General features: G+C 40.0%; 2 protein-coding genes across 7 annotated transcripts in view; one reads left to right on the top strand and one right to left on the bottom strand.

Moving 5' to 3' along the window:
- RSPRY1 (ring finger and SPRY domain containing 1) overlaps positions 1–17625 on the bottom strand; it is a 40712-nt gene extending 23087 nt beyond the window's left edge. Inside the window, exons 1-5 of one of the 2 annotated variants that reach the window (XM_081030808.1) lie at positions 17445–17625; positions 11330–11488; positions 5862–6363; positions 1647–1699; positions 854–966 (exon numbers count right to left, since the gene is read on the bottom strand). In XM_081030808.1, the coding sequence (XP_080886934.1) occupies positions 854–966; positions 1647–1699; positions 5862–6208 (513 nt within the window). In that variant the 5' untranslated portion in view covers positions 6209–6363; positions 11330–11488; positions 17445–17625. The remainder of the gene's footprint in view (positions 1–853; positions 967–1646; positions 1700–5861; positions 6364–11329; positions 11489–17444) is intronic. The other variant, XM_081030809.1, reaches the window with a different exon arrangement.
- A 206-nt stretch (positions 17626–17831) lies between these two features.
- Positions 17832–26000, top strand: part of PSME3IP1 (proteasome activator subunit 3 interacting protein 1) — a 28669-nt gene continuing 20500 nt past the window's right edge. Inside the window, exons 1-2 of one of the 5 annotated variants that reach the window (XM_081032298.1) lie at positions 17845–18036; positions 20044–20086. The gene's annotated coding sequence lies outside the window, so the exon portion shown is untranslated. Of the gene's footprint in view, positions 18930–20043; positions 20087–26000 lie in introns of all 5 variants that reach the window. The other 4 variants (XM_081032295.1, XM_081032296.1, XM_081032297.1 and 1 more) reach the window with 4 other exon arrangements.

Genomic DNA, 26000 nt, shown 5'->3' with positions numbered 1-26000 from the left:
TTCTTATATGAATTGCTAGATTCCATTTTATTCAAAATGCACCAGTTGTGTCAAACGTGCTATATAGTCTTGAATCATTAAATCATTATTCATTTGGGTAGACCCAAATGCCACTATAATTTATAACAATAGGGCCTAGTGATGTTTAAAATTACTTAAAAAAAATTTTTTAACCAAGCAAGAACAAATCTCACCAGAGTTTTGAGGCAAATTATAACAGAAACCTCTCATAGGCCTCAGCAAAGGTCAATTCATCAGTAACCAGGCCAAAGATTTTTTTCCTTTCTGTCCATATTTTTCCATGTTGGGCCTACTGTCTGAGGCTTAAACCAATGAAAGATGGCAGAATGCAAAATTTTAAAAAGCAGATTCCATAGAACATATGGAATAAAGCAATAAAAAGATTGATACTTTTGTTCTATGTAAGGGATAATCAAAGTTATACTAATCTTTAATGTTTGAGTAAGACTGAAAAGTGCTTTCAGCATAATAGTTTTTTCTCTTAATAGAAAATATTTTAAAATGTTGTTACGAGGAAATTGTTTAGAGAAACGTAAGAAAATCCACTCAGCAACTGAACATTCTCTTCTAGTTTCCAAACAAAGATTGCATTTCAGATATAAATGTTTCTATTTTTAACATTTTAAACTAAAGCTTTATAGTAAGCTATTGATAAGAGGATATAGCACTTCATTAGTAATGAAAAACAAGTTTACATAATGAAATTAATATTGAATAAAACAAACCCCAAATGCATAAAGAAGAAATGCATTATATCAAATGTTCTTTGCGGTCATTCATCCTGTGTTTAAGTATAAGATAATAGTTTCATAAAAGATAACTATTAACTTACCTTAGTGGGCAATGGACATTCATCTAGTAACAATGTTATAACAGCTGGTCCCAAAGGATCTTCCAATGGAATTACTCTAATTAAAGACTGGACAACGTCCAGCCATCCTTCATCTAAGAGCAAACCAAGAAGATTATACGATGGAAATACTATTTAAAAAATGTGAAAATATATAACTTATAAGACAAGATGACTTTACATTAAAATAGAAACAGTTTGGGCCTTCATCCTGTAGCTTTTAAGCAGCTAATATTTGTCATGGACACAGTCAATTGCTTGTCATCATGACAGAGTCAGAGAATCCTAACTTATAGGAATCTGGTGATTTCTGGACATCTTTATTTGGAGAAAATTCAAGCCAGGGTCCTGTGTTCTCAAAATATGATTAAAATAGTATTTAACATTTTGTTTATGGCATAGGAGTTAACTGAGAAGATTAAGTATCTGAAGAAGTTAGCTCTATTTTCAAAATGACACTTAGGAAACTGAAGGACAAACAATTACCTTTCCCATTCTAGAAGAGCTATGGTCAAAGATCTGTCAATGCCAAAAAATCTGTCTTATAATAACTTCAGTGAGGTAAAACTACTATTGAGAGGTGAAGCTACATATTCAGGATGCAAACACAGTGCTTATTAATTATTACCCTTGTATAGAAAAATTTCTATACACTAAGGGACTTTGTCTTGTGTGTTCAATAGTTTTGGAAACTTTTATTTAAAAAAAAAGTGGCCACATTTCTTCATAATCATTAATTCATTAGGAAGTATTAAAAAAAAAACTTTAAAAATACCTGTTTCTGCCATTTCGTGCAATGTAATCATTGAATAGGGAGGTTCCTGATCACTGAAAAACAAACATTCAAGACATCAAACTTGAATAGGAAATGACAATTTCAAATAAAAGTTCACACTGGAATTATGGGGCTAGAAAGAAAAATAAGAAACGAACATAGATGAATATAATGTAAAGAAAGAGATGGAAGAGAACGCCAGAGCTGACAGCCAGAGCTGTAATCTGTAAGGACAAATGCACATCACATGTGCTCATTTCAAAGGTCATTCATTGCCTATGATAGCTTACAAATAAAATAAGCAGAAGGGCACATGAAAGGACCCCCATCTGGCATGAGGTGAACGCACAGGACTAAAACCAGAGATCAGAGCCTACTTTCAGCATTACCATTAGAGGCCCAATGCCAACTAGACAAGCCAGAGAAGTCAACATCATCTTCCTCATACTTACCTCAAAGGAATGCCAGAAAGGGAGATAACAATCCCAACTGAGGACTTACAGAAACAAGGGTCTACATAAACATCTTCATTTTTAAGCGTTCTTCTGGGAAATATCATTTTATACTTAAACTTCAAAAAATGGTATGAGAAGAAAAAGAAACCAAACTTAATCAAGGAGCTATTTAATATTCTAGACACTGCTCTATAAAAAGGCACCTTAGTTCAGTGGGTGTTCAAACTGTGATACCAGGAATCCTAGGTGCTTTAGGAAAACTTCAGTAAAGAATAAAATATTTTCCATCAAACAATGCTAAAGCTAATTACTTAAGGAATATATTCACCACTTACTATTTACATACACATTGTGGTTCTCTGTTTCACTATGAAAAAAAACCCATAAAAACTATTTTCTTCAATCATTTAATCTGCAGAATAACCTTGTGATAGGGGAATTGCTAAATTCATTTCAGATACTCATTAGGTACTGGTTATTCACATCCTGTGTCCTCTTATAATAGTGAAAATTCTTATTTAAAAGAATTGTTTTAAATACTTTAACAGACAGATACATAAAATTTCTGGAGAGCAATCTGGCAATAAGGAAATTATGTATGCATATACTCAATGCTAGAGAAACTATGACGCAGGTAAGAGATGCATATAAGGCTATTTGCTGCAGTGTTATTTGTAGGAACAAAAATTTGGAAGTAACCTAAGTGACCATCAGCAGATTATAGGATAACAAAATATAGTACCTTCAAGCATACAAAGGAATACTTTGTAGCAGTCAGAAGCAGTTGTAGTTTTATAAACAGCAATATAGGTCTCAAACATAAAGCTGAGAGAAGTAAAAAACAACGAGATTTATATAACCGTATCAGTTATGTAAATTTTTAAAATATCACAAAAAACACTATATATAAACTTGCTATACAGACATAAACAAGCATATGGCAGGCAGATTGGAAGAACATAACTTTACTAGATTGGTTTACCCACTGATATTTGGAGGTGGGTGTAATGAGGATAATGGAATTAGGGAAGAAGGGAAAAATAATAAAAGTATGACAGGGTCAGCAACTAATACAGAATATAAGCACCTCAATTCTACAGATGCATTTAAAGGACAAACACATCCCCACACTGAAAAAAACAAAATAATCTTCTTTGTAGAACAAAAATGGAGCAGAAATTTCTGGTGGGAGGCAGCAGGAGCTAAAGCCATAGGACTACCAGGCTGTAGACCAGGAACTAAACAGAGGTGACCAGGAGCTCTATGCCTGCCAGGTGGGCAATTGGGACCAAAACCCCACTTGTGAAAAGGATGGAGAAGCCTGGACAGTGTTCCCTTCTCCGTAAAAGGAGTTGAAACAGTTATGAATGATAATCCGAGCTACAACTGGTATAAAGCTGTTTAAGTCTCTAGTGACAAAAATAAACAGAAAGCCATGCAAGACCTGAGCTTCTTACAGTGGGATGGGAACTCAGAACCATCAATTCTAGGTTCAGTCATAGAATGAAGGTCCCTGGGACCCAGATGGAGACAACAACAAACGTGATAGTAACAGATCAAATAGGAAGAGAGAGAGAAAATATGAATGACACAGAGAGACAGAGAGAACACACACACACACACACACACACACACACACGGAAAAAAATTTCCTTTAAGAGGAGTCTGCCAATTGAAGTTCTACAGCACATGAGAGTAATTAACATTAATACCATAAACAACCTGAAGATAAAGTCACTACCTCAAAATTAAAATAAAAGAACTTCCAAATGATTTTAAAATTAGTGTATTTTCCATACAACTCTCTCACTATGACATTGGGAACTGTGCTCTTCTGTCAGATCAACACCATTCTTTCCTGAGTAACAAGCAGAGAGAAGAGGACAATAAATACAGATCAGCTTTTAAATGCATGCATCCTTTTAGGTATATTCTTACCAAGCCCATCTGTCTGTCTTTCATGTTGAGTTTTAACAGCTTATAAATTTTATAGGTTATGAAATTCTTCTTTAGTACTTTCTAAAAAATAAGCTATGTAACTATGTTTATAAACTGTCTGAACGCTGTGTAGCCATTATATTCTCCATCATGTCCCGTCACATTTGCTCTACACCTGCCTTATTTCTCCATTCTCAGAAGAGTTATCATTCAGTACAAACAGATTTAAGGTAAAAGCGATCCCATTATTCAAATGTACACCACGTGCCTCGCATAAATGAATCATGTGCTTTATCGACAAGTTCACTTGTAATCTGTAGTATTTGCTTGAAGCTTGGAAATAAAGCCCCTACTTTGTTCCCATACTCTCTGAATCACTTTTTTAAAAATATGGCAAAGTCTATTCAGTACCTGTTTTTCCAATAGGCTTCTTAAATAACATTGTTTGTGGTGTACTTCCTTATTTGGGAAGGACAACTGTTCATTACAATTTTACAGTACGTTTTAAATGTCACCATGAAGAAGCTTTATACAACAGCTTCCACCCCCTTGCTTGAGTTTGGGGGATATAAACGGCATGAATTTATATTTAATAGGTATTTCCGACAAACACATGAATATTACATTAATTCAGATACCAGAACTACTTCAAAGGCTGGTTTTAATAAACTTAGGAAAGTGTTTCTGAACCGGTTATGGAGAATATTTGTAAGAACCACTTTTCCCCAGCATGTTCCAGAGCAGACAGAAAGATGTGCAAAACAAGTTTATTTTTATGAGGGAAAAAAGTCACCTCAGAATAATACGCACAGGTAGACACTGCTTTATGCTATAATTTTTGAGGAACCAAACAAAACTGGGTTTTTATAAATGTGATTATCGAATTTTTAGATACTTAAATTTCCTAGCAGACCCCAAGGCAAAAAGAACACAGACATAACTTATAAAAAATATTGTCATCTATTGAGCAATTGTCATGCACAAAGCACCATACTAGATGCTTTATGTATATAACATGGTAATCTCTGTAAGAAAAGTATGATTCCCCTTTCATAAATGAGGAATCGGAGGCTTACAGAAGCAACTAACTCAGTGTCATGTAGCTAGTCAGGGGGCTGGGCCAGAATTTGAACCCTGGTTCATCATGGTTCTAAAACTTTTGTTCCTAACTACTGAATTATACAGTTAAAATATTTTTTCAGTTTGAACAATGTCCTTTAATTTCACTGTTATTCAATCTGGGGTTTTGTATTTAAAAGTTAAACATAGCAGGGGAAAAAACAAAGCAGGTACAGGTGTGTCATGCAGTTTCAATTTACAAGTTTCCCAAATGGACCTACGAGGGCCAAATAAGGGAGATAAAAGAGAGAGGAAGATGAAAACTCTCCTCTTTGTTCTCATGTTGCCAACAGCAGCTGCTTGCAGCCATGCTCTTGATACAAGAACTCATCTTGAATCTCTGGTCAGTGGAGTATATAGGCAAGCAATAGGAGAGGGATTCTTCGTGAAACCTTTCCAATTGTAGCCTGCAACAGAAACTCACTCAACTGTCTTCACAGTTCCCAATCAAGACCACAGATTTAATTAGTGTTTTCTGCCCCGGCAATGTTTAGACATTTCTAGACAGGAGCAGATGTTAGCAAGTAAAAACATCAAACCTTATAATTTCCTCTGCCATCAGAGAAGAAATAAAATATTCTCCCTTACCCTATGAGCAAAAGGCTTGGCGAATAAACCCTACGAACTGAAGGAATCCAACAGTTATGGTTCGTGGCAGAAGGCTTTTCATTACATAGGAGATGCCTGCGAGGCAAATACTTACTTATCTACAAGAGTCCGTATGACTGCCAGGGTGTCCAGCACTAGCCCGTCTACATTTTGTTTTTTCCTCCTTGGCTCATGTGGTCCTCGGCCCCTCCTTGGGGGCCGGACAGGGTCCCGGGGTTGGCTTCTCATGTCAGCAGTGGGTACTGCATTGTTTTCGGCCTGTTGCTGCTGGGTGTCCACACTGTCTTCTGCTCCACGGTCATCTCGGCAGATACAGGAATTCCCCATGGCAGCAGGGGCACCCCTAGTGCCCAGGAAGTGGGCTATGTGCTCAAGAGTCAACAGCAGACCCTGGCCGAGGCTTCTGCTTGCTAAGAACACGGCCCAACCAAAGACAATCATTTAGATAGTTTTCTGTTTTCCAAGTACTGTTTTCATAATCTGGAGTTGGGGAACTTGCATCCTATTTGTTTTTAACAACTGAAAGCTGAAAACAACTGCCGAGTTGATCTCCAACATTATCAATTACAGGGAATCCTGGTCATCCAGCAGCAGTTCTGAAAGAAAAAGAAAAGGAAAATGAATCAAAGATTCTTGGTCACTTAATTACTCAGACTTCCCTACTTTGATTTTATAGACATTAGGATTACAGTGAAGAATCATCTCAGGTTATTTTTTTAAAGGTTTCTGACAAAGAAATATCTCTGCATAATAGAATTAACAATCAATAATTCCTTTATATCATTTTATAAAGTTGACTGATAAGCCATATCCTTGTAATTCACAGGAGTTGCCATTGATTTCTTTAAAAAAGTATGTGTGGTTCTATCTCTACAGAAGTACATTAGAAGAATGTGTGCAGTTGTTTCAAGGGTTCCTTTTGTGGATAAAAAAAATGAACTGCCTCCTTTCTTAATTTACATGTGTGAGAAAATTTAATGTTTCAAATAAAATATCTAACTACAGATGTTTGTTGTTAAAAAAAAGTTATGATACAAATGTGATAGTACCCATTTGAGATCAAGAAGAATAAAAAGGATAGAACGTTCCACTTAAATTATCCAAACTGCAGAAATTTCCCATTGGAGGCTCTCCTGAGAATTTACAGAAATCATACAAATACTTAACCAAGTTTTTCTGTTATGTAAGCAAGACTCTGTTTTGGGAAAGGCAAATATATATCACAAGGTTACATTTTCACAATGACCAGTTTGTTGTGCAACATGTTTGTTACACAGTTAAGAATAAGGCTACACCAACTATCTTTGTCTGACAATACTGACTAAGCACCTTGTGTCAGGAACCACCCTGGCACTGAGAGAAAAAGGCACAGTCTCTGCCCTCCAAAAATCCGTGGAGTGACATTCTCAGCCCACACAGTATATTTATTGTAAAAAAAACCTAATGATAGCACCAGCTCTTCATTAAGCTGAGAAAATCTGGTTAGCTCTAGAAAGAAGTGAAGATTTGGAAGGAGACTGTCATGGGGCAGGTGGCAAAAAGGAAAAAATCATGCTGAGACCTGGAAATTAGGACCCATAAGGATGCAAATGGACATATAAGGAATAGAGACTAGCGTATAGTCTCCACCCAACATATGGCTGTTTACAATTCAGTCCTCCTTTATTGAGAAGTGGTTTAGGAATAGACATAAATAAAATGTATCATTCGGTGGGATTAGAAGAGAAAAATTACTTCCATAATTGTGGACAGATGTACAGCAAATTCTTTTAAACATGTGCCTCGTTTAACTACTGCTCATTGGGGGGAAACTGAAGAAAAAGAGAGAGATGGATAAAAAGTTTTTACATATATCTAATCTAATCTAATCTACATAGAGAGGGGGAGAGACAGAGGAGTGGCGGGGATAGGGTGAGAGGAGAGAGGAGAGGCAACAGATATCTCCCTCCAGACACCAAGACAGCAATGGTTGAGGCAACTAAAACACAAATGTTCTTGGTTTCCCCTAACAGTCAGGTTGCCTTCAAAATTTGGAGGTTGTACTTAAAAGGATGTGATTAAAGTATAGGTAGGAGCATGATGCAAGGACTCAGCTGGAAATAGCTTTTTAAAAGAGAATACATTCTAAACCAGCAAAGAGATGACGTAATACCATTCTCATTACTGCAGAGACCAGGGTGTACAATTCCCTTCAGAGGGCAGATAATCAAGAGATTCTAATGCTTAAAAGGAAAGGAAACAATCAGAAATAACTCTTTTAAAGGGTCCCTGGTATAAATTTCTATCGATCTTATAAATTATGCTGGTTTCTGAGAAAGGCCAAAAGCAACATTTACGGAGCAAAGCTCTGGAACTTCTCACAGAAAGTGCACAGAGAAGGCACTGTTGGGATAGTTCAGATGAGACGAGGTAAATAATCCTCTCATCAAGGTTTTCAGGCAGGTTTGCCACTAGCGCACTTTCTTAAAATCCTGAAGTCTTATATTTAAAATTTTTATCTGCTAATTTTTAAAAATAAAAAATACACGTTCATTTTAAGAGCTAAATGTTGCATATGTCCACAGAAAAGGAAAAGCTTCTTTTCTGCTCTTTTCTGAAAGGCTTTCTTCATAGCCCATTCCTTGTGTTTTTTAAACTAGACTGATGCCCTAAATATGTCCTGTGATTTGCTTTTTTTCCCCTTAACACGTTTCTAAACCAGTATACGTAATTCTCTCATCCTATTCAAGGCTGTATAAGAAATCCATACTCTGGATTATCAGTGTTTCCCAGCCCCTTTGCTGTAAACATCTGCGGCTAAACCAAATAATTATTTGGGGATAGAAGGGAGTGGTCCAGGGTTTAGTACAAAGGAACTCTTATTTGGGAAATCTTCATCTCGTGGGGACGTGCTCTCTCAGCCCAACTGCTATGAGGCATCAATGTGACCAGAGCAGAAGGGAATTCCTCCAGCTTCTCTAAAGCTCCGAGCCTTTCCACAATTGATATGGAAGTTGGGATGGGCATGATATGCAAATAGTAGATTTGATCCAACCAGGCACATTAAATTGGAGGAGACATACCTGAAGAAGAGAGACCAATCAGGTACTAAAAATAATTAGCAAGGATTTGAGAATGTCAAGGTGAAATTAAGTCCCAGAAAACAAGCCTTAAAGAGCAGTGAAGAATCCTATACAGCTAGTTTTATGTAAAGCTATTTAGAAAAATTAACAAGAAACAGTGTTGGGAATGCTTGTAAGGGAAACAATGGGTTAAAAAGAAATTTGTTGGATCTCAAATTCTTAAACTTTATTCTACCCCCCAAAGTTTTGCTAAGGTTTATATAAATTGAAGGTAGAATAATTCATCTATGCAGATTTCCATTTAGTACAGTTTCAAAGTAAATGGAAGATATCCAGTACCCACAGATATTTTTAAGAATCTGACTAAATTTGGAGATGAGAAGAATTGTTAGATTTTTTTTTCCTTATTTCCAAATTGAACTCAGGTATAGCACAGGTCAATTTCTCCCAAGTCATTTTCCTTAAATGACCCAGAAATTGATGTCAACTTTTATTAGAGGAGGAAATTAAATAAAAGAATAAAAAGTTTTCAAATATTTTAAAACCAAAGATTTTCTTTTTTAAAGACTAGCTGTAAAATGATGTAAATAAAGAAGAGGTTAATTAGGTGGGAGAAGCTGTGAGGCATTTCAAAGGAAAGACTAAGAAATATACAAGGAAAAAATCAGAGCTGTTACATTTTTTAAATTTCTGAAATAAGCATACAGAGTACTTTTGAGGATTACAGCCAAAGGCAGGGCACCTAAATTAACAAAGTGTATGATCTTTCAGATTTATTCAGCACTAAAAAATGTATAGCTTCTCATCTGGAAATGGTTGTCACTTGGAGAACAAACTGTGACTACATTAGGCAAAAGACAGGGTAACCAAGGTAAACAATTACACTTTAGTTTTGCTTTATCTCGTTCCAAAAAGCATTGTATGGCCCACTTTCCAAAGATCATTGTTTTAAGACAGTAACACTCAGCCTACAGATCTTGTACAGGCTGCCATAGGCCACCCACAGTACAGGACACGGGCTTTGCCGTCAGACTGGGCGCTGGTCCCAGCCCTGCAGTATTTACAGCTACGCGTTCTAATCGCCCTGACTATAGACACATTTTAAAACATGGAGATAGTAATAGTTCTTACACCTCACAGTACTACTATGAGGATTAAATGAAATAGTACTTGTAAAACATGTGGCACAGTGCCTAACATTTAAACTGGATCCCCAAATGCCAGATATTATAAAATGAGCCTGAGCATGAAGCTCATGAGAGGTAACTAAATAATCTGGGAGCTGGGGACTCTGGAGTAAGACCTGACTTAAGAGAACTAACACAGCTGAACAACTTATCTTTTATAGAACTCATCTACCCTATACTGAAATAATTTTTACTTATCCATCCTGTTAGACAAAGAACCTTGGAAGGGATTGTAGCTCAATCATCTCAAAGGTGACGGGCATTAGAATCGCTTAGGTACTTCTTAAAATGCAAATTCCTGGTTCTACTCCAAATAGCCAGAACCAGAATTTCTAGGATGTGGTCCAAGCAAGTATTTTCTTAAAAGCTCCCTAGGTGATTCTGATGGTGGGGAGGTCTGGAAACCCTGTGCTATAGACCCTAACAAAGAACCTGGCAGTGTAGGCAGGACCTACTACTCACAGAACAGACAAACTGAAACACTAAAGGGTGACTCTTCTGCAAACAAATTAATTGCCCTTTCCAGAAAAATGAATTGAGACTATCTCTGAACATGGTTTTTTGGAGAAGTCAGCCAAAATAACCATTAAAATACAACTACATCCATTAGGATTATGTACGGTGCACAGGAACTGTATGCACAGCAACACAATGAATAAAACCGCTCCCCGTATGTCCCACCATATCCACCCTATGAAGCATCACAGTGAACCGAGATGGTATCCTGCTTATCCACGTCTGTCAATCCAAGAGTTGACAGACTGAATGGAAGAGGAAATGAATAAGACTAAAGATGACATAAATCTGTAATACCTATACACTTCACCTTAACTTTGAAGACTACTTAATATTAGATGGTCAATTTTGAGACCAAAGAAAAGCTAGTCACAACATTTAAATATACACAACTATGACATCTGTGGCTGTGACAACTGCCGTGCAATTATCAACTGAATGAATGATTATGACACCACTGGATGCCACTGCTTAGCACAAAATCTTCTCACCACCTCCATGGTAACGCTTTATAAATCATCATACTGTGCATCGCCATTTTGCTGCAAGAGCACAACATTTCCTTTGCAAATCTATTTCTATGAAGAGTGGTATTATTAATTTTGACTCCTTTTTAAAAAAGACCATTCCTTCCATTTTGATATCATTAATGATTATTAGATTTTTACATTTTATATACTTTTTAAGGGCGCTCTGAGAGGAAAAAAAAATCAAATTTGGGCTCTCAGTAAGTTTAATGTGAAAGCAGTGAGGTCTGGTATTCAAAACACAGACCTCTACCATCATAAACAGCTCACCACAAGAGACATCTGGCCAACTGGTCTAATCCTCTCTAACAAATGGTCCAGGAATCAATGATTCATCTCTTCAAATATTTGCTTGCGTTCAATCATAATACAGTTCAGTGACATTAGGAACACTTTCTTTTCTCTGAATATAAAGATTGCAGGATTCAGCTGCCAAGAAAAGAGAAGTTGGTTAAATGAATGAGCACAGGAAGAAAAACTAAACTTTGGGCATGAAATTACTACTGCTGTCATCTTCATCTCATCATTCCTAAATAGTTTATAGGATGCAGCATTTTTTCCAATCTACTCCCCACCCCTCAAAGGCTAAATCATACAGCATGAATAGTACAATATCTAATAGACTGGATATTGAATGATTTTCTCTCATTGGAATATGTTGTGGATTTTTTCCTAAAAGTATTATACATGAAACCTCCTTGCGTCATACTTACCGCCCCTCATTTTATTATAAAAAATTTCAAGTACACGGCAAAATTGAATTACACAGCAAAAACCCACATACCCCACCACCTGGATTCTGCTATTAACATTTTACTATACCTGCTCTATCACACATCTATCCATCTCTGCCCGTCGCTGACCCACCTAAGTTTTTGATGCATTTCAAAGTAAATTGCAGGCATCAGTATACTTCCCCCTAAATAATTCAGCCTACATATCACTAACTGAACTTCAATACATTTTTAGAGATTAAATTTACATATAATGAAATGTACAAGTGTTAAGCACACATATGCTAAGTTTTGTCAAATGCATACACCTGTGTAACTCAGACCCTATCAAGACAGGGAGCTTTACCTAGAAATATATTTGCTTTTAAAATATCCTGCAGGATACCCCAAAGACCAGAATTTTTTTTTTAACTGAAGATTGTGTTTAAATGGTGGAAAACTTGGAAGACAAGATTGATTATTTGGTAGTGCAACAGATAAGAAATGTGTATTATATATCAAGAGTACACTAGCCATTTGAAACAGAAACCACCTAAAGACGTTTTAACAGGAGTGTTTTTGTCTCTAGATTCTAAAGCATCTGGTATTTGGATGGAACTTCACTTTTCCCCCAAAAGGAAAGGTCGCTCTGATATTTTTACATGTCACCCAGAAATCCCAAATGATCTGTGGTGACAATGGCCACTTGAGGTTTAAGTCACACAGGGTACTATTATCCCTTGGATTGTAAACTTCAAGTTGTCTGAGAAAAGCACTGAATAATTCTTCTCTTATGCATGGAGGTTGGTTTAAAAAAGTACATCTTTGAGGCGGAAAACCGGTAATTTTTCTTGTTAAACTGTTAGGAAAAGAATATCTGGAAAAAGCTTCCTCTAAAATGCTGAGAGCTTTTTAACCCTGTAGCAGTGGTGTCTCTGGTCTGGTGAGACTTCTGGCAAAACAAGACTCGAGTACTGACATGAAACAGTACAAAAAAGACAAATCCTTGCAGCATTCGAAAAATGTATTTAAAAATAAAATCTAGGGCTGTGATAGAGTAAGGAATTTTCAGAAGCAAATAATAATTTAAAACACGGAGAAGTAAATAATCCCTGCCTGGTCTCAAAGATCAAAAAATTTGCCTTGGACCCAAAAAGGAAATACTAAGGGAAAACTGAGGTAAGCACTAATGATGGCTGTAATACGACATAAGGAAAAAAACACGTAATACTCAATACCATTTGGGATCCACCCCCCCCAGGAGATTAAATAACATGAAATCATATAGATGTGTTATTTAAACCCGTGATTTCATAAATCTAAAGGATAAGGATTTTTCTGTTACAGAAAACTTGTTCCTATTAAGAAAAGCAAGCAAAATGTATAAACAGCATGACTAGCACCACTTTCCTTAATAAGATCTACTTAAAATGGTCTGAAAACACTCAATTGGATACCTAGAATCTAACAGGTACTCAGTAACTATTTTAAGTGAATTTATTCTAAAACAAAAACAGAAAATGTTTCCAAAATATTTATCACTTTGAAAAACTGAGACAATATCATTCAATAAATATGAATTCAATGCTTACATGCGAGGCACTGAGCAAAGATGAAAAAAGGTCCCTCATGCTCTTGGCAAAGGGATGAAGGACAGCAATAGACAAACGCTGAGTGCCCTATGCATAATACAGTACGCACCAGAGAAGCCTGTGGATAACGTGTATCGGCTCCACCAGGAGGAGACCTCTTACTCCACCATATTTTTCCAGTGGAAAAGGAACTTAGTAACATTCCAGTACTTCTGTACGAGCAAGTTTTTAGGTGACTATATATTATCAGCATTAGCAAAAGGGGTACGGGGGACTTACTTGCATTGCAACTCAGTCAGGTCTTAAATTATAAGCCAAAACATTGTTGGTACAAATATCCCCAACCATAGTGAAAGATTAACCAGGAGCCCATAAATTAAATTGATAAAGAAGCTAATAGAAATTCTAATGAAAAACAAAACAAGCCAAAACACAAGAGGACGCATAATGGAAAATCAAGATCAACTTGACACGATACTGATGATGCATCCCAAAGAAGCACCCTTCCTGAATACTGCAGCGTCCACGTAAGAAGCTTTACCTTGCCGCCAAGTTTCCCAGGGCAGACTTCCTGGGAGACAGAGGTATTAAAGACAACAGTAAACTCTAACGTTATGCTAGTTTTGGTTTATGAATACCGTGTTTTAGTAATCCTTAATAATTCACTTGGTAGGTTATGAATAAGTAGCCTTTAGGCATATGTAAGTATGAACAACTAACTATGAAGCAATAAGAACAGAAAAAATTGCTGTACTTCCCACAAGGTGGGGCAGGATAGGAGTCAGTCACACTTTGAGAATCAGTGTATTAAGGGAGCACAGGAGACGAAACACAATTCTTTAGAAGGTAGAAGGCGTAAGAAAAAGCTAACACTGAAACGTTAAACTATAAGGTGAAAATAAACTTACCAAGTAAGGTACTTCAAACTTCTATTTGATGGGTATAAGACCCCTGACATTATGCCTGCAAACTATAATTTCATGCAGTAAGAAAACTACGAGCAGGGTTCACTTCTTAAGGTGTGCATCAATTCTTTGCTATTTCAAATGCGTTCTTAGTTTTCAAAAGCTCAGAAAGGGAGAAAGGGGAATATCTTCTAAGAGCCTTTATTTCATTTAGCCTTGTATATATTACATAGTTGTCTACAGTTAAACATACTTTTATATATTTAACCAGCAAGCATTCCCTTTTGGAATGGACACTGAGAGTAAAATATAACAAATGTATATTTTTTCTAATCATATAGGTTGGTTAAAAAAAACACAACTATTTATTTCAAAAGCAGACTTATTGAATAGATAAGCCAAAGGAAAATGCTCATTCTTTTGCACTCCGAAAAGCTGTCAAAGTCTCCTCCTAAGGGCTGTGGCCCAAGTTTTGATAGTCATTACTTCCTGACTATTCTGTTTTTCAATTTTCTAATTTGAATACCAGGAACAAAACTATCCAAATTCAATGGGAAATGCCTTGAAAATGTCAAATATTTGAAGAGAAGCTAAATTGATAGTTTACTATTCCCAAATCACTCTTGAAATAGATTACTGGTTCCACTGTGGTTCCCATCTGTGGTGCAACCCTGTGACTATCACACCAGACTTTACCAATGTCCCACCACAACACAGAAAATCTTCAATTTAAAATGGTGTAATAGTAATTACCATCCTCAGGAATTCCTAATAATTTCTCAAACGATATAGCTATTAGAGTATCAAAGAGAGTTGTATTTTAAAGCATGCAGCGTGACGTTTCACTTCTTTATAACAAATTACTTCATTATCAGGGAAAGTTTAGGCAGTTCTTGATAGACTGACTCATGAGTTGAAACAGACTGTTGTAAATGCACTTCAGGAACACACAACAATTTTTTGTTATTCTCTCAAAATAAACTTCAGAGTTGTTTTTTTCCCCTATTCACTATAGAGTAACAGACAATTATACAACATGCTAAGTTTTTATTTCCCCTTGATTCTTGGCCAATTTACTAAGGGAAAAGTTATTTTGCTGACAAAGCAGAAAAAGTCCATGTAGAGTATGCTGGAATACCTCCTATAATCAATAACTTAAAAATAATCATGGAGTATAAAAATAATGAAGGGTTTGTGAAAACAGCAAAAAGCAGGTCACAGGAAGACCGTAAGCAGCAGGTCAGGACAACACGTATCCTGGGAAATCAGAAAGCTCACAAAATCAGCACAGCTTTTTTTTTTAAAAAGAGGTCCATGGAATATAAGATTAGAAAAACGGGAAATACAAGTCAGTTTTTTGTTAAAAAAAAAAAAAACAGAACAAAAAACAAAAACTTCAAAAATCACAAGTTGCCTAATATTTGGAAAACCAGCTCTAACAAAAGCCACGGACGAAACATCAGGAAAATGTCACAACCGAACATAAGTATCTTAGCACCTCACAGAGGGAGCCACAAAGCAAGATGTCATCTCAGGAAATGCACACTCTGTACATGGTGAAAAACAGAGAAACTTTGCTGAAGAGAAATTTAAAATCAGTTGCTAGTGGGCCTCCCAATCCGTAGACTGGGACCGCTCCCGGAGGGCGTGACATTCCTGGGGGAGGAAAGGGGGTCTCGAGTATAAAGCCACAAGTGAGGGGGGAAGCAGGATCTTCACTATCTCTGTGTCTATATGTACATACACACGTGTCTAATATACATATGAAAAGACGAGGTAGTTTACATTATCGCGATCACATTACTTGGAGAAAAATTTCAGCTATCAGGGAAAAACTCCCTGGAGAAAATTACGTTGCTACCTCCTGCCGGGGCCGTCATCAGTGCAAAGTAAGTTAAAAGTGAGAGCAAAACGTGGACACCCCCCCAGCCCCATCTAGGTAAGGGCTGGTGGAAACCACAGGTGTGCATTACATAATAACGTGACATAAAAAGCTGTGACCCGCGAAGCTTTCGGGACAATGCGGCTCCGAGCGCTCCACAGGCGGTCGGCCCTGCTGTACTGATGCTAGTCCACCACGTGTACAGTTGAGAAAGTGCCTTCACCTGTATTCCTCCACAGTCACCCGAACGCGCTTTACTGTCACACGGCGGGGGCGTGTAAGTGACTGTCACACAAGGCGAGGCCTGAGGGGGTTGGGTCGCCGGTCTACAGACCAGTAGGGGGTAGGAGAGGAGCTTGGACCACGGCCAGACCCCACCCGGTCAACAACGCACACTTCCCACCCTTAAAGTGCGAAGTCCACTCCGGGGGGGGGGCAACCCCATCCCGAAAACACAGCGCGGCGGGGCCGCCGCGGGCCGCTGCTGCCTTGCTGCCCCCCCCCCCCAACGACGGAGACGCCGAGGCGGGCGCGGGGACAGAGGCCCGACCCGCAGCCGCGCCGGGAGGGGCGGGAGGGGCGCCCGGCCGGCCTCCGGAGACCACGGCCTCGCTACCCCCGCCCCCGCCCCCTCGGGACGCGGCTCCCCCGTGCCCGGCCCAGCCCGCCAAGCCCGTCTCCCCGAGGCCTTCACCCATTTTCACAACGGCCTCCGGAGCGAGGGAACCCGCTAACTCCGGCCCCCAACTCCCAGGCCCTCTCTCGGAGGCCGCTCTCGACCCCGAGGCGCTCCGGCGCTCCCCGGGGAGGCCTGCGTCCCCTCCGTGCTCCCCAAACGCCCACCTCCGCGACAGGAAACCCTCCGACGGCGTCCTCCCATCGACCCCCTCCTCCCTGGGCACCCCGAGGGCGCTCCCAAACCTCAGGAGCCTCCCAGGAGCTGCCTGCCTCGCCCCCGGGCCCCTTTAGCCGCGGCCCCCTCCGAAGAGCGACCCCCAAGAACCGCCTCCGGCCAAGAAGCCTCTGAAGGGGGAACACCCTCTTCCAGGAACCTCTTCAGGCGCCTTCAGCGCGGGCCCCGGTGGAGACCCTCCGGGCTGGCTCCCAGGCTCTGCCCAACGCCACCCCTCCCGGGCCCGTACCAGGAACCTCCCTCCGCCCCAGTCCGGTCTCCCCGCCGCGGACTCGGGCGACTGCTCCCCTCCCTCACCGACGTCCCCAGCCCTCGGACTTCCCCCCGCTCCGCGTCCCCAGGGGCTTCCCGGGGCAGCGCGGCCGGGCTGCGGCACTGACTTTCTCCAGGTCCAGGGACCACTCGAGAGAGCGGGTTGCGGCGGCGGCGCGACTCCTTTGTGACAGGTCCGAGAGAGTGGTAAAGATGGACGCGAGGCCACGGCGCTGCCATTACGCGCCGGGCCCACCCCCGCTTCGTACAGCCCCGGCCCCTCAGTCCCCTAGGAAACGCCCCTTCCTCGGTGGCAAGCCCTCTCCCTGACAGCCAATCAACTTTCCGAGACTGTGTCATGTGATCGCAGGACCCGGCCCGCCCCACAGGCGCGAGCTGGCCAATCCCCTTCCTGAGGTGTGAATGGCCCAATCAAGTGTCTCCCACCAGCTTTCTGGGCACCGGATTTCCATCGGACTCCTGGGGAGGAAAAGAGGTGAGGATTGGGTTACGCTGCCGGAAGCGGGGCGGAACTTTGTTGTGGCGGTGAGGAACAGGAAGCCCTGAAGGGTCAAAAGGAATACAAAAGCAAAGGCTATTTTCTTTCTTCTTCTTTTTCCCTCTCTTTTCTTTCTTTTTTCCTAAAGAGCGAGCGGCCTTTGCGGTGGCGGTTTCGGGTGGGCTCCACCAAGAAGAGGGCGTCTCGCCTCCTGTGCGCCGGTAGGTGAGTGCGGCCTGGGCCCTGGCTTGGCGGCGAGACCTGGGCGCCAGCTTTTGCTCTGAGCAAGGGGATCGTGGGGGCTGCAGCGTCTGCTGTGAAGTTTCGGGGCCAGGCCTGTGCTCCGTCTGCGCACCCGCCCAGTGTTCTGAGGCGCTGGAGCCGGAGGACTGGGGGGCTCAGGCGGACGGGGCTGAGGGAGCCCGCGGGATGGCCTGCAGGTCGTGCGGGGAGGATCCCGACAAGCGGAAGTGGGACTTGGGGCTTCTCGAGCGCTCCCCTCCACCTTCTTTGCTGGGTGGGGTCACCGGGCCTGCAGGGGAGGAGCGGGCCCTGTTCTAGCGGTCTTGGAGCGGCTCCAGGCTGCTCAGGACATGGGGGGGGCCTGGTTGGAAGTGGCTGACTCACAGCATGGCCGTGAGTGTAAGATGGGAAGCGTTTATCGTGTCCCTGTGCCCGTGTGCCGGAGCGTGCTCGTCTTGCAGACCGCCTGGGAAACTAAGACCGAGAGTTGAGGCATCTTGTTGGAGAGAGTTGGTGGCCCTGGGACTGTCAGTCCGCGCGGGGGAAAGGAGGAGGCGGGTTCGTTCGTAGCGGTGGTCTTCGCCTAGCAGGAAGGAGACCGTCCGCGGCCCTGTTGAAGTGCGGGTTGGGGGACCTTCCCCGGAGTCTGCCGGAGCGGGTCTGGGAGGCCCAGGAGCCGGGGGTGGGCCTGGGGCTCAGACTCCCAGCGAGCTCCTGGCTGCGCGCTGTGCGGGACGTTTGTTGATGCCGAAGTGGTTAGCTGCGTTGGGGTGTTACCAGGGACCCCGTACCGGGGCTTGGGGGGCATCGCTTCCGAAAGCCTGGAAAGAAATCGGTGTGGAGACTCCTCGTTGATGCACCAGGAGTGGAGGTGAACGCAGTTTTTATGGTCTTTCAAGTAGAGCTGGAGGGGAGCTGTTAGTCTGCGGGGGTCTGAGAGCGGAGGCTGCCCAGTTACCTTGCTCCAGTCTCTCTACACGAGTGGGGCCAGTGGGGGGCGTCTTAGTGGTTCTCAGCATGGAAGACTTCCCCCCAGGGCGTCCACCTAGATACCGGGCTTTCCTTTCACCTTCTAAGAATCTTGATGTTTGGTTCGAGTCAAGTTTCTGCTTCCGAAATGGAAAACCACGTGTCTGTGAAATGAAGTAATTTAAGTGCACGGCTCAGCCATCGTGTAATCATGCTTCCGTGGCAGCTAAATTAAGCGATTTCAGGGTGCTCCCCATGGATCAACTTGTGGACATGCTTTGTCTTCCTTCTCGAACGTGATCTGTCTCACTCTTTACTGTAGGAGGTTTTAAAGAGTGTTCCATCTTTGCCTTTCTGCGTTTTCACGATGATGTATCCAACTATGGGTTTGTTTTTGTCAGATTTGTTTGGTGTTTATTAAACTTCTTGAATTTTTGGATTAGTGTCTTTCATGCGTTCTGTAAAATTCTCAGCCCTTTTATATCCGTATATTGCCTCTGCCCCGTTGTTTATCTTTGCTTTTTACTGATTTAACATAGACCTTTTTACTCTCTTCTCTTTCTCTCACTCTCTTTTTATTTTTCCATACTACATGACGGATAATTTCTTCTTCATTAATTCTCGCTTCAGTTATTTCTAACGTGTTATTAAACTCATCCATTGAAACCTTAAATGCAGTTGTTGCATTTTTCAGTTCCTGAAGTTCTGTTTGGTTCTTTTTCAACAGGGCTATACCATTGTTTTACAACTTCTTATTAATTTTGAGACTTGGTTTTTATTTCTTTAAACACGATAAGCAGAGTTGTTTAATAATCTATATGTTGTAAATCACTATCTGAATTCTCTTTGGGTCTGTGTCTGATGCGCATTGTTCCTGGTGTTTTTCTTCCCAGTTCACCTTACCTTGAGGGTATAGCTCTTTGGGGAACCAGATTTAGAAGAAGAAGAAAGTGGTTATCAGACATCACATCCTATGTGGGCTCCCAGCCATGACTTTTGTTTCTGTTGCTTTACAGGGGCACCAAAACAACTGCTTTCAAGATCAGAGACACCCTCCAGGTGCAAACAAGTTTGAATATTGGGCTTAATTTCTCATTTTCACCTTTTCTTGGGTTTTGGCCACATTCTTTACTATCTTGTTAGCTTTTCTGTTTGTCTAAGGATTATTTAAAAGTTTTCTTCCAGTTCTTTTTATCATAGTGGTAGAGGATTGGTCTCAATGACCTAGCCCACTATTTCTGGCAGTGAACGCACCCTTTCATTTTGCTTTTGGAATGTGAAATTTGTGATTTAAGGCAATCTTGAGTTAAAGATTATTTTTCTTCGTATACCTAAAACTTCCACCACTTTTCACAGCCACTATCAAAATTAAGCTTCCCTGATGCTTTTTTCTAGTCTTCCTTTTCTGAACTCCTTAGCGCATAGCTTCTAAATTCTTACAGAATTTAACCTCATTCTGCGTTTTCTTAAATTGCTCACGTGCCAGTCTTACCTTTTACTGAACGCAAGTTTCTCACTTGCTAAAAAGTAGAGTGCCGGGTTAGTACCTGGCATTGTGCATTGCACGTAATAGGGTCCCCTTAAAGATTTACTTCAAAAATACAACTGAATGAATTAGTTGGCCTTAAATGTGGTTTGCGTAATGCAAAGACTTTATTTTATTTTTAAATTTGAACTTAAGAGGAGTCATATAAAACCTGGGGGGGTGGGGGTATGATTTAGTGTGGATTAGGTTCCAAAGCCAGTCCAGATGGCAAAATAGTGAAAGCTATCCTCGAAAATCTTTTAGGGAAGTGCCATGTTGGATGTAGGTATACCACCAGCGCAGCAAAATTCCAGCATGGCCAGGTTTTCTTCCAGCTTTGGAACAGATGCTGTTTTTCTTCCTGTGAGCCCAGATGAAGTAATTGGTTTGCATTTAGGAGTCACAATGTGTAACCAATACAACTAATATTAGAATCATACATAGTGAGGGAAATATTTCTACTCTGAGAGGCACACATGAGCTGGGGAACTGAGGATAAACTAAGGGAACCAATATTTTAGTTTTCTCTTTTTTCTTCCAGTGCGTATATGTGAATTCAAGGTAAATGCACATATGATGAGACTGTTCTCATCTTATGGGAAGATAAATGTATATGTAGGCTTTTTTTAAAAACAACTTTTTCTTGCATGCATTTTTTTAGATGCCTAGACAACCAGAATGTTACTGCAAATTGCTCTTCATAATAAACATTTTAAATATGAATTAAATTGTTATGCTGTACCCTCATTTTTAGAATCTTTGGTACTGGGATATGTTAAACCAGCCTCATTGTTTGAACACTGAGGATTATTTTGTCTAGTAATAAATACTAATAGAGTGTTCTCTGTTAGTAGTTGTCATTCTCTGAAGTTTTGTAATATAGGGAAAATTGGCTTGATCTAAATAACTGTAGATTGGTAGAAGAGCCTTCTTGCCAGAAAGCGATCTGTTTAGAATATAGTTAAGTTTGTCAGATGGAAAATTCCTTAGTTGCTGTCCTGCATTTTGAAATCCCACGTGACTTGAACATGAGAGTAAAAATGTAGGAAGAGCAGTGCTTAATTATACGAACACAAGGAAAATGTATTGGCCTATTGTTTTTGCTACCCAAAGAGAAGCCTTAGAATACTCGAACACAGAGATCTGATTCTCCCTGGTGTATTTTTACACTTAGCAGTCTATCTAATGTTAGAATTGGGAGGGTATGGTGGCCAGTGCTGTAAACACTTAAGTAGTGTGCCATCACAAAATTCAATTCCGTAGGAAATCACATCTAATTAATCTGTATCATGGCACTAGCTAAGTGGAATAATTTTTAAATTCAGTGATAGCAATTGTTTGGGGGGCAGCAATGTAAGTTTTGTATCTTTAAAATTTGTATGGCACTCTATATGAGACACAGCCCATTTTGTCCTACCAACCTGGAAATTAAACACCACAGTCTCCAGTACAGACACAGTAGTGCAGTGTTTACCAGTTATTTTGGCTTGAAATGTAAGAACTTTGTTTTTTTGGCTGTCAAGCAAATGTGAAACTATGTTCTTTATTTGTATCAGTTTGAAACTTTTAAGTTTGGGCAAAGTGAGTTTGGTATGTTTTTGGTTTTCTATGAATTCCCTGTTTGAACAACTTTAATCCTTTTAAAAATAATAATAATGTTTTGTTTTTTGATAATTAAACTTGGGTCATTTTGTAGAAAAGAGCTATGTGAGTACAGGAAAGTTGACAGCATTTATTCTTTCTAAAATTAAGCACAATAAGGACAAAATAAGTATTCCCAATGTACTTTCTCTTCATTCCTACATGAATCTTTATAATTAGATCCCCAGGGCCCTGCGCTTTTGTTTGTGTTTTGTTTTTTAATTATTCTAGCGAACAAAGGGGAAAAATAAGAGACTTAAAAATTTAGCTAAGCAGTAAGAATTAAACACTTTAACTTCTGGTTTTTCTGTTTCCAAAAGGAGGTAAATGAAGTGCAAGTACTCATCACCTCCCTAATGCAGAATAAACAGCTGATGAATATTGGACTCCTCAAAGAAAAATGTTTTGTGTGGGAACTATTCATTACTCACTGTAAGAGAGCAGTTTTTAGTCAGTTGAAATTAAAGGAAGGCAGCAAGAATTATTCTTGAAGAAGACATCAATTATATAATATAGTAAAGTGGTTTAATTTTTGGTCCTGTGTTTCCTACTGCACAAATCGAATTAGTGTTTGAATAGAATTCGCTGAGGGACATAGAAGCCTCAGCAAATAGTTGTTTAATACCTACCATTCTCTATAACTTACATCAGACAATACCTAGGAATATTTATGTGGAATCATTCCTCCATGCTTAAAGTCTTCAAATCCTCTTCATGGTTGGTTTATTCAATAGATATTATGTATCTAATATATGCCAAACACTGTGCTAATAAGCACTGTGGATTACAAAGAGCTATTGGAACAGTAACAAAATGACAACCGAGTGGATAAGTTGAGTTATAAATGGTTGTAGTAGAGGCAAGAGTAGAAACAGGGAGACAATGGGGTGCTGCTGCAGTAGTTTATGGGAGATGAGGCCCTGAGAAGAAGAGATTAGAAATAGAAAGGAAAGGACTCTAAAAACAAACAAACAAACAAAAAACACAAAAACAGAGAAGGAAGGAGAGGGTGGATTGAAAAGAGGTCATTAGGAGATAGAAAAACAGAACTTGGTGACTGGTGGAATGTAGGGAGTGTGGAAAAAGGAGTCTGGGTACATGTCCATGTTTTCAGTCTGGGAAACTGGCTTGATCCGTATTCATGCCCTTCGTTACTGCCTCTTACCTCTACTGCTCACTTTGTTAACTCATTGTATACTCGTACACTACTAGCTGGTATTAATCAGTTCAAAGAGTACTAACTCTTAAAGTTTATTTCCTTTATACACCCCATAGAATTTGGCACAGTGCTAGACACAAGAATTAAGCATTCAACACAATGTTGAGTTTATTTAAATTAAACTAACTACTAATAAGGTATAACAGTAAAATAAAGAACCACATTAAAGGGAAAATACAGAATCACCAAATTATATATACATGTAAGTGTCTCCTAATTTTAGTTTGATGTGATGATCCCTTTCCCACTTCAAATGTCATGATTGTTTATGTCACTGATGTATATCTTCCCTACTCCTTGAGGGCAGATAGTATTTCTCTCATTCCTACAACCTGACCAGAGCTTAGCATAGAGCTTTGTAGTAATGGCAATCCTTTCAAAGCACTTTGAAGCTTGTGCTAACACTGTGTGAAGTGCTTTGCATGAATTATCTTGTTTATCCTCACGACATATTTATGTTGTGTAGTGCTGTTTTAATCCCCAGTGGTATGTGCATTCTGTGGATGAGGAAACCAAGGCTCAGGAGTTAAGTCACTTGCCCAGGGTCATACAACTAGTAAGGGGTTTCGAACTGGGGTCTCTTCATTTCAGTCTTCCGTACTCTTTATCATCATCTGTACTCGCTCTTAGTAGGGAGACTGCTCTTAGTAGGGAGACTGCGGCAGAAGGTGCTTGTATTGGTTGAATTAGGTTAGGTTGTAGGAAGAGTGAAGTTAAGCTTACTTAGCAGTATTAATTGATAGTGAAGTTTTGACTCCTGAAAAGACCTGCGTATTTCTGGAGAAAGAATATTCTGAATATTATCCAGAATGTTCAGGAGTATGGCCACTTATTCGTGAACATTTTGTCCCTATCATTGACCTCTCCTAACACAGAAACATGACCAAATTAATTAGCCAGAGGGCCACTAAAGGCAACGGAAGGCCAGGAAGGAGCACCAGTTGAAGTGCCAGGGAATGAGGACCTACAGAAATAATGCAGGTTGAAGAAAGACGGATAAAGCAACCTGTTTTAGCCTTGTCCGTAGACGTTCACTATGATTAGATGTGGCCATCTAGCTTTATTTCAGAATGAAAAGAATGTCAGGATTATAATACTAGCTTTAAAGAGCAGACGTACAAGTGTTTATGAGTTCTGATTATGTTTTTCGGAAACCAGCCCATAGAGAGCTGACAAGTAGAGTTTCTGTCAAATTCTAAAGCCATTGTCTTTAAATTTCCTTTTTTTTAATGTTCCGCTTTGCTTTCATTTTCCTTAACCATCAGTGATTCTTGGTTTTGTCCCTGTGTGTGAAAGGGAGATGGGTACCAGCCGACTCAACTCTTTGGGTAGATGAATTCTAGCACTTAGAGAAAAAGATTGAGGAAAAAGAGAGTTAAGAATTTCTTAGGATCCCATAAATTTGTCTTTTCCCAAAAGTGATTGATCAATGTTGGGAAGATCCTTATTTCTTTACAGTTTCTATTTCAAATTCAAATCCTTGTTTACATGTATCCTAGAGGCTTTGTCCCTGAGTTTCAGGGATCTTTGTTCAAGTTAAATGAAGGTAGGTTCTTCTCTTTCCAAAAACTCAACAGACCATGAAAATTAAAACAAATGGTTTTTCTTTCTTAATTTTAAGCTATAAGAATAAATCTTAAGAGTCTCTGAATTCTTACTTAGAAGAAGGCATGTAAGATTCTAGGTTTTATTTTGGCCGATTGAAACAATTTTTTCAGTATTAATATGTATTGTTTTCATTTTTTTTTTAAAATGTATGAGAGTGAGATGCATTTAATGGAATGCCAGTGGCATTCCCATATCCTAGTATTTATTTCCCAGGTTTAAATCATACATAATCTGATTACTTCACTGCTTTGAAACACTATTATTTTTCTCCATTTTATAAGATTAAAGGAACTCAGGATGTTTGGCCCAGAAAAGAGACAAATTAGTGGAACATGGGAGTTGTCTTCAAGCAGCTGAAGGATTGTCACGCTGAAAAAGGGATTTGGCTCTTTTGGTGTAGTTTCTGTGGGTTGAACCTTTGTGTGGAATTTATAGGGAGACAGATTTCAGTTCAATTTAAGGAAGAGCTGTCCTACCAGTCAAGGAGGGAGTCCGCTGACTGGGAGGGAGTGTAGTGATCCATCTTCAAGTTTTAAAATATGAGTTGGGTGAAAATCTCCAGATACCAGATGGGGAATCATATTAGGTGGGCTATAAGGACCCGACCCACTCTGAGTTATTTACCAGGAAATAAGCGTGGGAGGAAAGAAACCAGACTGCCGCCAAGATAAGGCAAAAAATGAGAGCTAGAGCTAGTAGAGGATAAGAAGGGGAAACTGAGGACCCATTAATTAGAGTCCTACATAGTTGACATTTTCTCTGCCAGGGACTTTAAGAAAATGTTTAAGAAAATGTTGGCTCCTGTTTCATAAGCGGTCATTCTGCAGAACTTGAGGAATGCTTGGCATGGTCGCAGAGACTGAACAGTTCTGTTTCTGTAATAGGCTTCTGACAGGAGACATTGTTACGCTAAATCTTAAGTGTCCAGGTGGTGGACTTTAGGTGGGAGCAACACCTTCTGTCAGTTGATTTGGTTTTCT

The sequence above is a fragment of the Rhinolophus hipposideros genome, assembly GCF_964194185.1.
Source record: "Rhinolophus hipposideros genome assembly, chromosome: 21".
NCBI lineage: Eukaryota > Metazoa > Chordata > Mammalia > Chiroptera > Rhinolophidae > Rhinolophus > Rhinolophus hipposideros.
Note: the sequence above shows the minus strand (reverse complement) of the source record. Positions and strands in the feature narration are given on the sequence as shown.